This window comes from Ahaetulla prasina, chromosome 9 (assembly GCF_028640845.1).
Source record: "Ahaetulla prasina isolate Xishuangbanna chromosome 9, ASM2864084v1, whole genome shotgun sequence".
Taxonomy (NCBI): Eukaryota; Metazoa; Chordata; class Lepidosauria; order Squamata; family Colubridae; genus Ahaetulla; species Ahaetulla prasina.
Window position 1 is genome coordinate 27,912,651 of NC_080547.1, and position 12,259 is coordinate 27,924,909.

At 40.5% G+C, this 12,259-nt stretch overlaps 1 protein-coding gene across 1 annotated transcript; it reads right to left on the bottom strand.

Moving 5' to 3' along the window:
• Nucleotides 1-273: 273 nt before the first annotated feature.
• Nucleotides 274-4,723, bottom strand: LOC131203968 (interleukin-36 alpha-like). Its single transcript, XM_058194710.1, has 4 exons — nucleotides 4,648-4,723; nucleotides 3,186-3,314; nucleotides 1,102-1,229; nucleotides 274-489 (listed from the first exon to the last, which is right to left on the bottom strand). The coding sequence occupies exons 1-4, from the start codon at nucleotides 4,721-4,723 to the stop codon at nucleotides 274-276; spliced, it is 549 nt and encodes a 182-aa protein (XP_058050693.1).
• Nucleotides 4,724-12,259: the final 7,536 nt, after the last annotated feature.

A 12,259-nucleotide genomic window follows, 5' to 3' on the forward strand; every position in this document is an offset into this window, starting at 1 on the left:
AAAATTGTATTGGTTGCAAAGTACACTTTGTGCATACAAATTTTTACAAATTTCTAGATCAAAGGTGCAAAATGTATTAGTTGACAAGAATCTACTTAACTAACAGTCAGCATTAAATTGGTGCTATCAAGAATTAATAGAAATCAAGAGGGGTTGGACTTGGACCACTTGTGGGAACATAACAATTCTAAGCTGAATCCTTTCTTGACTCCATCTCCAGGCTCTTCCTCCTCCTACACCGAAATAACTATCTTCTCCATTTATAAATTTGATTTAAAATATCTTTGTAAAATAAAACAAGACGTTTTCAGGTTCTCCTTTTTGACTTAAACCAGTAGGCTTATTTGGCTCAGATGAAGTGCTTATGAACCAACCTGGAAACTCTGCAGATTCAAAAGTGCAAATCTTTGGCCTGCCATCACTTTTACTGTAGAAAGTGAGATTCTTGAACTTTTCTGGTGTTCTATACAATTTCATAATATTTTCCTCCTAAAAAATGAAAGTGTCTTTAGCAAAACAAAGAATATTATATCACATGACATCATGGCTTAATGAAGATTGGCCTTGCAGAAAGCTTCTTCCCATTAAGAGTATCATCGTTTCTGATTTAGAACTTGGAATCACAGGAAGCTTTTAATCACATGTGTAGTAGTCTAGGCAATACTTTGCTTTTCCATGCTATGAAGCCCAGAACTACAATTTAATTTATTTGTGAAAACACAAAAAACTTTTTCACTAATTATATCAGGGAGAAACACTGACAGAGAAAGGTAGCTTTACTATAATCTGGTACATGTTTATTTACGAGCAGATTGTGAGTACTCTTATTTCATTGATTAGACACAATCCTAATCTTAGTGAAAAAGGAATACCAGTTATTTTTCTAGAAAAATTAACCAGTGAAAAGCTTGCCTCCGGAAATTGTAGCTGCTCAATCACTGGATGTTTTTAAGAAGAGTCTAGACAGTCACTTATCTGAAATAGTATAGGTTCTCCTGCTTGCGCAGGGGCTGGACTAGAAAATCTCCAAGATTTCCAAGGTCTATAAGGAATACAATGAATTGTATTCTAAAAAAGAATGAGTATAAATGAAATACTCACCATGAGCTGTATTTGAAGCTGTCCATCACCAGACTTTATACAGGACACAACACAATTATCAGCACCTATAAAGATTGGATTCCTTTTTGAATCTAATGAGATATTAGAAATTACATCAAAAGAACTCCCTGGGGAAAAATAATATGAAAGAAATAGAGTCATGCATTTGAGGCAAAGTGAAATGGTTTTATTGATTTGGAAATATTGAATGAGAAACCACTGACAGAAGGCTAACAATATGCTTTATCAAAATAAATAGCAGATAATTGTAACTGAGATGGAGTAGGAGAAAGTGGACATGACACAAAGAAACATTGGGAGTTCCAAATTATTTAGATCAGCGTAGACCTAGTAGAAACGTTTAGAGAATATTGTAGAGGCTCCTAAAAATGACTGAACTGCTTGCCCCTACCCAGTGAGTGAGTGTGTGTGTGTGTGTGTGTGTGTGTGTAAGACAACCCAGGGGGAGAAGGCTGATCACAAGGAACCATTTTTTCTTGTTAGGAACAAGAAAGGAACTAATAGGAACTAGACAGCAGTTAAATTATATGAAAGCGATAAATCTACTACAACACATTTGCAAATCTTTTTTTTAAAATTTATTTACATTTATTGGCCCTGATGGAGAGGGTGCGCAACTTGGGCGTCCTCCTGGATGAACGGCTGTCTTTTGAAGATCATTTGACGGCCGTCTCCAGGAGAGCTTTCCACCAGGTTCGCCTGGTGCACCAGTTGCGCCCCTTTCTAGACCGGGATGCCTTATGCACAGTCACTCACGCCCTCGTGACGTCTCGTCTGGATTACTGCAATGCTCTCTACATGGGGCTCCCCTTGAGGGGCATCCGGAGGCTTCAGTTAGTCCAGAACGCGGCTGCGCGGGTGATAGAGGGAGCCCCTCGTGGCTCCCGCGTGACACCTATCCTGCGCAGACTGCACTGGCTACCTGTGGCCTTCCGGGTGCGCTTCAAGGTTTTGGTAACAATCTTTAAAGCGCTCCATGACATAAGGCCGGGCTATTTACGGGACCGCCTACTGCTACCGAATACCTCTCACCGACCCGTGCGCTCTCACAGAGAGGGACTCCTCAGGGTGCCGTCAGCTAGGCAGTGCTGTCTGGCGACACCCAGGGGAAGGGCCTTCTCTGTGGGGGCTCCCACCCTCTGGAACGAACTCCCTCCAGGACTTCGTCAACTTCCGGACCTCCGAACCTTCCGTCGCGAGCTTAAAACACACTTATTCATCTGCGCAGGACTGGATTAGATTTTAAATTTACTGGTTTTAAATGGGTTTTATTATTTATATTGTTTTTAACAATTCGGCTATGTGGAATAAGTTTTTTAATTGTTATTTTAGTCTGTATTTATATGTATTTTTTACTTGCCTGTGAACCGCCCTGAGTCCCTAGGGAGATAGGGCGGTATATAAATGTGAAAAATAAATAAATAAATAAATAAATTTATATCCCGCCCTTCTCCGAAGACTCAGGGCGGCTTACAGTGTATAAGGCAATAGTCTCATTCTATTTGTATATTTACAAAGTCAACTTATTGCCCCCCCAACAATCTGGGTCCTCATTTTACCTACCTTATAAAGGATGGAAGGCTGAGTCAACCTTGGGCCGGGCTTGAACCTGCAGTAATTGCAGGCTGCTGTGTTCTAATAACAGGCTTCTTACAGCCTGAGCTATCACGGCCTATCTAATGAAAGTAATGCTAAAAACCTATGAAAACCTTTTTGAAAAAAAATATTTTGTTTTTATTTTTTATCCTTCTGAAAACTGTATGGCAAGAATCATGTTGGCAGAAAGGCAGGTGCCCAGGATAAATAGGTGCTCAACAATGTCATGCTGGGGATGAAATATTAGAGAATGGACCATTCAGGGGAGGTCTTGAAACCATGGTTTTAAGTTTTTACTAACTCACTGTTGGACAGCAAATCCTGACAGTTCATTGTTATGATGGTCCTTTGGATCAATCTGAATCTTGTGATTACAATAATTACTACGATCAAAGACATCCCATCAATAATTTGGCTAATACTAGCACTTAAATATTCCAGCAAAATGTAAGAGATTCTACTGTTACCTGGTGAATTTGAATTTTGTGGAGTTGCTATCAACACGTTGTTCACCACATTGAGAAATTTATTGCTAATATCCCAAAATTTAAACTGCCAGGGCTTTTCCATCATTTCTGTAACAGGTAATGAAGGTTCTACAGGAACATGCATATGTACATATCAACATATGAAACACAAGCAAAGAGAATGTTCCAAATTCTGAATATTCCTGTGAACATTCCAAGGAAAATATTCCTAAAATACAGATGAAGAATCTTGAGACATTGCAATGAGACATTGCAGAAAGAAACAGTAATGGGTTTTTTAAAAAAGAAGTAAAAATAGATTCTCTCACCATTCCCCTTCTTCTCTTTATTCCTTTGACAACTACAGATTTATGTATTCATAAATCATCTTCCAACAAGATATTCCCAAATATTTGCAAGAATGCAAACTCACTCTATTGCTACATTTGTCCTCTTTCTCTGTAAAAACTGATACCTTGAATTGGCTTCCTTCCGAAGAGATGAAAGAATAAATTCATAGGATTCTTTGGAATCAGTTTTAAGCAAAGTACAGTTAATTGCTTAAAACTGATTCCAAAGAACTCTATGAACCATATCTCAGTTACGGCCAGAACTGCAAACTGAAAAAAGTAGGTGGTTAACCTGACATCAGAATGTATGCATCAGTACCTTTAGTACTGGTTCGCAACAGTTCTACATGTGCAGAAGCTTCTGCACATGCGCATGATGACATCAGGGTGGGTGGGCAGAGCTTCCTGCCAGTTTTACTACTGGTTCTATAGAACCAGACTGAACTGGGTGTCAGGCCTGGAAGCCATATTACCTTGGTGCCTTCAGGATCCAGGCCTGCGACAATCCTACCATGGGAAGTTGGGAGGGGGGATTGCATGAGTGAAGTAGAATTAGCCATAACAAAACTTTGCAGAGGAGTTCAAGACCAAGGTGTCCGACAGCTGTGCAGAGAAGAAAGTGGAGACTGTCTTCTGTACGTGAAGGAACTGATTGGAGCAGTGGTGGACATGTAGGGGAAGTGGGCAAGGTCTTTAGTTTTCTTTTGGGTGAGGAAAACCTGGAAGCTCTAATTCGGGTTTTTCCAGATGTGCTGATATGACATATCTAAAAAAAGTTAGCTTTGAGGAATTACAAGCCTCAGAGTTTGATTTCATTGGGGGTGTTACTTGGAACCCTGACACTGAGAGGAATCCACCACTGGTATGCATGTATCATATTAGGCATCAGTTCTACACAGGGATTTTTCTGAGTAATTTAGAACCAAATTTCTCTAATGCTTAATCTCAGTTCAGAGTCACCTGAACTGCAAGATGGGTGGCAAATAAATTTGATAAATTAAATATGTCTCAAAAACCAGGAAAATACATTTCACTTCTATATTGACTAAATCGTTAAGGATGTATTCATGGTTTGGGAACACCTCAAGGACAACAAAAATGAAAAAAATTACCTCGTGTTGGCTTGAATGCATTGAATAAATCTTCCATTTGTTTCTCCCATGACATCTTATATAATTTATTTGCCATGTCTCTTCTCTTTTCAAACTGTTTAAACTTCTTTAAGTTTCCTTGACCTTCAGGTTATGTCATTGTTTTGTTCTTAACAATGATAGACCTGGAAAGAGCTTTTTTTTAAAAAGGATTCTCTTAGCTTTGCTTCCTGGCAGACTAAAAACTGAAAGCATCAAACACATTCAAAATAACAATTTATTTTTCTATTGTTCTTTTTTAAAAATGTGTTAAAATATATAGTTAATTTAAAAAGTCGCTTTGCAGAGTGAGAGTGGCATATACAGTAAATTGAATGAATGAAAAAATGAAATGAAATGAAAATAAAATTCTCACTATAGTATTTGAAAAAAAAGGAAAGTTCTCTAAAGCGTGGCGTGAAGAAAAAAAAAAGGATTTGTGAAGAATGGTTGGTTTTAGAAAGGATAATGTCTGTGTTTATCCCAAACAAAGGACATTTCTGAAGTGATGAAATTTATAAAATATGATGGATCCACTAGATGGATGGATTTTAAACAAATTGCCCATTTAACCTATGGAACTCTGGGCAACCAAGATAAAAACATAACATATTACTATTAAGAGTTTTGAAAAGAAGATAAAGATTAACAAATAACTAATATAAAGTAAAGAAAGGAAAAAAGAAAAAGTGAAAAAGTACAAAAAGAGGAAATGAAAAGAATTATACAATACAATACAAATTTAAATAATAATAATAATAATAATAATTAGAAAGAAGTAGCTTATGATTTTCTTTGTAGCAAATGCAATTACAAAATGACTTAAGTAATTTTTAAGGTTGCAAAAAGAAAAGCTCTGCTAATCCTCAAAGCCAAAAATCATAAAACCTATCCCCCCCCCATTTTATGCAATAAGTCTATGAGGGGTTTGTAATCAGCAATAAACATACATGTTATCTTTTCTCTAATCAGGGAAATCAATTTGGCCATGTCTGCAAATTCCATCATTTTCACCAACCAGTCCTCCATTGTGGGTAGTGCCAAATCTTTCCAATTTTGAGATATAATATAACCAAACAGATGAAAAAAATACTGTGGGAGTAAGACACCCCTGTGAGATTTAAAACCCAATTTTGATACTCACAACTCCGACAAGTCTGATTAACAAAATCAAAGATTTATTGTAAAAAAATATGAAAATAAAAAAATAGAAAAGCGGTTGCAAGCGCGGCCTCTTAGACTCTTCCCAATTGGATTGAGTTCAAAGAGCGCAAGAAGCAGTTTTCAAGCTACACATTTTATACTCCTACACAATGCACGCCACGCCTAAGAAATTCCCCCCTTATCCCCTTTGTCCTTTTTGTTGTTTTACACCTTTAAGGGTCATCTTGGCAATTTCCGTCCATTCTCTGATATCTTTTCTTATTTACTTATAATTTTCACCTTGGGCCAATGTTCCTGTCTCCTGATAGGATTTTTGGCTCAAGCGTAAGTTTCTGTCTCTGGGAAGCTCTTATCAAGTCATAATACATTGTCTCCACAATTGATTACATTACCAATTGTAGTCAATTTGCATAGTCAGAAAACAGCAAACAGATAGTCTCACACTTTGGTATTACATTTGTTACAATTTATAAAAGAATAACCTTTATTTATTTCCTTTACCCCTAGCACCACTCGGTGTGTGAGTGTGTGGGTGGGTGTGTTCCCTCTGGTAAGGGGAATTGGTTTTTAAACAAACAAAGAAAAAACAGGCCAGGAGTCTGCAACCTTAAACCTTAAACACTCAACCTTAAACACTCAAGCAACACACTTAAGCAACCTTAAACACTCAAAGAGCCATTTGGACCCATTTCCCACAGAAAAAAAAAAACACCAGCCACAAAACTTGGGTGGGCACCGCCAACTCAATGTCACTCACTCCTGCCCAGTCACATGACCCACCTAGCCACGCCTACCCAGCCACAAAACCATTCTTTCTCTATAGCTCTCTCTCTCCCTCTCTCTCTCCACTCCCCCTTCTGTATCTCTCTGTTCCTCTCCCTATCTTCCCATCTATACCCCCTCTCTCTATCTCTCCCACCCTCCTCTCTCCCCGTATGTCTCTCTCTCTCTCACTCTGTATCTCTCTCTCTCTCAGAAAGCCGTGGCTGGGCCAAGCCAGCAAGCTCTTCTTGGAGCGCTTCTCCACTCCTTTTATTTTTCCTTTTTGGAAATCCGGGCTGGCTGAGGAAAAATCGCCAGCAGTAGCGGAGGCTTCCCTTTGGGCAACTGTCCTCCTCTTTCCCGCACTCCTCCTCTCGCGACCCCCTGGCTGGCTGTGGCTGAATCGGGAGCGTACGCACACGTTTAAGGAGGGTCTTAAGAGGAGGCGGCTTCTCTCCTGCACTGAGGCTCCGGCCATCACTTTGCCATGTCATCCCCCATCCCCTGCAGCTCTTCAGCCGAGCGGGGAGGGGCGAACTCCTGCCCGAAGTGGTAGGAAGCGAAGGCTGCCTTATGCGCAAATGTGGCGTGAAGGCAGGTACAGGGCAGTTTTGATCCCGCACTCTCCGGCAGCCCTCCTCCCCCTCCTCCTCCTCCTCTTGTGATCTCCTAGTGGGCTGTGGCTGAGCCATGAGCACGTACACACATGTAAAGCCCCTTCTTAAGTGAGCGGCCACCTGCCCCGCTCGCGGCTTTCCTGCGCTTTGGCACTTGCTTGAGGAGGGTCTTCCCATGCGTACGCATGCTCCCGACTCAGCCACAGCCCACCAGGGGGTCACAAGAGGAGGAGGGGCAGTAGGGTCTCCCAAAGGGAAGTCTCTGCCACGGCTGGTGATCATTCCTCAGCCAGCCCAGATTTCCAAAAATATCTAAAAAAATAAAAGGGGCGAGGGGCTGGGCCAACCAGTGATGGGACATGCGGCTCCAAGCCATGGGTTGCCGACACCCGCCCTAGGCCCTCAGCTTCAAGCAAAGAGGGCAAGTGTTCGGGAGGTGCCTGCTAATGCAGATAATCACCTATAAGGCTGTTCCCTGTAGAATTTGGTACACAGATGACTTACTCTCTGGAAAAAAACACTGTGGGGGTAAGACACTCCTAAAACCCCTTGGGTGTGTGTGTGTGTATGTTTCAGCATAACTCTGGAATGCCTGGGCTGCTGAAATGAAAAGGAATGAATTATAACTATAGTGTCAAATCACAATACTTTTGACAGTGATACTGTGCATTTTAGATTCAAGTTCTCTTAAGATACAGCCTGTTGTGCCTTAAAATGGCTTCTACTGTACAGCACAGTGCAGTTGCCATGGTAACGGCTTCACAGTACTCCACAAGGAGGCTCCGTCTGATACCCAGGCAACGCCGAATTATCCGCTAATCATACATAAAAACAAAATTTCATGGTCTCTTTTCCTAGCTGTCTATCCAACAATCCCAAAAAGGAAAGACTCTGGTTTCTATTTTATATTAATTTTTACTAACTTTGGATTAGTGTATGTATTTCCAGCTAAAATTTTCTTGCCTTTTTACCACCAAACATGATTTTATAAAAATTCTCTTTAAGATTAAATTATAACATAAATTTCAATATATTTTCTTATTGTTCCATTTGTATATTGTAACTAAACTAAAAGCATAATATAATGATAAAAATCAATTTTAAAAAAATTACAAATTATTCCAACTTTTTAAGTCTTTAGTTTGTTGCTTTCACATTCAGAAACAGAAGATTGCAAGAAGTGTGTGTGTGTGAAAAGCAGCTGATGTCAACCATGAAGCTGGCCTGACAGGCTATCTTGGGTCTTCAGTACTGACACACTAGAGCCAGGGACAGGGACAGGGAGGGGAGAATAGATAGTTGGGATAGTATAGTTAAAACAAAATACTTTCTGTTGGGAACCAAGGACATTCCTGCAGGTGTTCCGAAGGAGGGGACTGATGTCACCTAGCAACTGGACTGTATCCTGATTGGGCCAGGATACTGGTTGTTTTGGAAAAGTGAAAAAGTTTTAATTAGATGAAAACCACAGCAAAAGTAAAAAGCCAAATAAACTTTATTCTGCATTTACAAGACAGCAAGAAAGCAAATTACACTGGTAAAATGAATTAATTTGTCAACAAACAACAAATTGAAGAACCTGCAGAGAAATAATTTTACCCAGCAAAGTTCAGGCAAGTTACCATAATGCAAGCTTGTGTTAGGAGACTGGTGCACTACAATCCCAAGTTGCATTACAGATGCAGATGTACTGCAGGAGATAAAGAAGTGATAACAAATAGCCATATCTCTGCAGCATATAGAATGCTGTCTGGGTTCTTGCCCAAAATATGTTTTTTTTTTTAAAAAATGTTCAGGCTTTTCTCCATTAGATTTTTTGATTGCCTTTTTATTTTGTCTGCTGTTTGACTTTTTTCTTCAGAATGCAGTCATTACCTAAGGACTGATGAGCTTATAATTTTTATAATTTTGTGAACAACAAACTTAAAGACTCGAGATCCATCCCACCACTAAAAGATTCTAACGACAAAGAATATAATGATGAAACAGTTAAAGCAAACCTCTTCAACACATTCTTTGGTACAGTATTTGTTAATGGTAATGACTTATACCCAACATTCCACAATCGTACCAACAATGGTGCTACGACCTAACACACATAGATTTTACAGAAGATAATGTTGAAAAAGCTCTTCGCAAACTGAAACCATCCTTATCTATTGGACCAGATGGACTATGTGCATACTTCTTAAAAAAGATTTCCACTAATATAGCAGAACCCCTAAGCATAATTTTTGAAAAAGCTTTCACGACCAGTTCCCTTCCCAAACTTTGGTCACTTGCCACGGTCATCCCTATCTTCAAAAAAGGAGAACCCAGGCTAGTTGAAAATTACAGACCTATCTCTCTTTGTTGTGTCACCTGCAAAGTAATGGAATCTATCTTCAACCAATCCATTACCCTCCATCTAGAAAAAAAAAGCCTACTCTAATAAACAATTTGGTTTCAGAAAGAAATTATCATGTAATTTACAACTTCTTCATTGCAAAAACATATGGACTACAAATCTTGATCAGGGCAAAGCAATAGATGCAATCTACAAAGCCTTCGACTCAGTAGTACATGATAAACTTCTCCTAAAACTAAAATCCTATGGCATCTCAGGATCCCTCCACAATTGGATAACAGCTTTTCTATCAAACAGACAACAAGTGTTCAAAATTGGCAATGCTCTTATCAAATCCTGTTCCTGTTAAAAGTGGCGTTCCCCAAGGCAGCGTTCTTGGACCAACACTCTTCATATTATACATTAATGATCTCTGTGACCATATTACAAGTAATTGTGTTCTCTTTGCTGACAATGTCAAATTATTTAACACCACCAACAATACAGCTATCCTCCAAAAAGACCTGGACTTCTTATCTGAATGGTCTAAAACTTGGCAACTCCAAATCTCAGCCAGCAAATGCTCAGTCTTACATATTGGAAAAAAGAACCTAAACACTAAGTACAAACTTGATGGACATTACCTTACTGATGACCCCCACCCTATTAAAGATCTTGGAGTTTTCATATCAAATGATCTAAGTGCCAAAGCCCACTGTAACTACATTGCAAAAAAGGCCTTAAAAGTTGTAAATCTAATCTTGCGTAGCTTCTTCTCCAAAAACACTACACTAGTAACCAGAGCATATAAAACATTTGCTAGACCAATTCTTGAATACAACTTGACTCTTTGGAACCCATACCACATTTCTGACATCAATACAATTGAACATGTCCAGAAATATTTTATAAGAAGAGTTCTCCACTCCTCTGATCACAACAAAATACCTTATGCCACCAGACTTGAAATCCTGGGTTTAGAAAATTTAGAACTACGCCACCTTCGACATGACCTGAGTTTATCTCATAGAATCATCTATTACAATGTCCTTCCTGTCAAAGACTACTTCAGCTTCAATTGCAACAATACACGAGCACACAATAGATTTAAGCTTAATGTTAACCGCTCCAATCTTGATTGCAGAAAATAAGACTTCAGTAACAGAGTTGTAAATGCTTGGAATAAACTACCTGATTCTGTGGTCTCTTCCCAAAATCTCAAAAGCTTCAACCAAAAACTGTCTACTATTGACGTCACCCCATTCCTAAGAGGTCTGTAAGGGGCGTGCATAAGAGCACAGACGTGCCTACTGTTCCTGTCCTATTGTTTTCCTTCATTATATCCAATTATATAGTTATTACATACTCATACTCATATATATGCTTATATATTGTATAATTATTTCATGCTTATGCTTATATATACTGTGTGACAAATAAATAAATAAATAAAAATAAAATATCCACCCAAAGAATGGTCAAGGAACATGGTAAATTCCAAGGTGAGACCATCATCTGTTCTCTAGGAGTCAGCAACATTTGCAGAAGCTCACTTACATGCTCCGGGAGTTTTAATCATGAAGAGGTTTGTGCCTCTGACAAGGTGAAATGGAGATGTTCCTTTCCATTATAGGCCATCTTCACTCAAAATGTGGAAGTTGCCGCAGATACAGCATAGAACAATATCCACTTGCCAAAGTTTTCCCATCTATACTTACAAATCTTCCTCTTTTTTTTATTGAAAAAGTTTTACAAATTTTTTCCCCTTTCCCCCCCTCCCCCCTTCCGGTTGGAGGGATTGGGAGTGGGGGGCACCGTATATCGGTGGTTCTCCTCCTATCTCTCTGACCGGTTGCAGACGGTGTTGACAGGAGGGCAGAGGTCGTCCGCGAGGCGCCTTACTTGTGGGGTGCCTCAGGGGTTGATTCTCTCGCCTCTCCTGTTCAACATCTATATGAAGCCGCTGGGGGAGGTCATCAGTGGTTTCGGGGTGAGTTATCATCTGTATGCTGATGATACTCAGCTGTACTTTTCCACCCCGGACCACCCCAACGAAGCTGTCGAAGTGCTGTCCCGGTGTTTGGAAGCCGTACGGGTCTGGTTGGGGAGAAACAGACTCAAGTTCAATCCCTCCAAGACGGAGTGGCTGTGGATGCCGGCACCCCGGTACAGTCAGCTGTACCCACAGCTGACTGTTGGGGGCGAGTTATTGGCCCCAAAGGAGGTGGTACGCAACTTGGGCGTCCTCCTGGATGGACGGCTGTCCTTTGATGAACATCTGGCGGCCGTCTCCAGGAGGGCCTTTTACCAAGTTCGCTTGGTTCGCCAGTTGCGTCCCTTCCTTGACCGGGATACCTTATGCACGGTCACTCACGCTCTGGTTACGTCTCGGTTGGATTATTGCAATGCTCTCTACATGGGGCTGCCATTGAGGTGCACCCGGAGACTTCAGTTAGTCCAGAACGCGGCTGCGCGAGTGGTAATGGGAGCCACTCGTGGCTCCCATGTAACACCGCTACTGTGCAGTTTGCACTGGCTTCCTGTGGTCTTTCGAGTGTGCTTCAAGATTTTGGTTACCACCTTTAAAGCGCTCCATGGCTTGGGACCCGGGTACTTACGAGACTGCTGTTACCTTATGCCTCCCACCGACCCGTACGCTCCCACAGAGAGGGTCTTCTCAGGGTGCCGTCCTCCAAACAATGTCGGCTGGCGGCCCCCAGGAGTA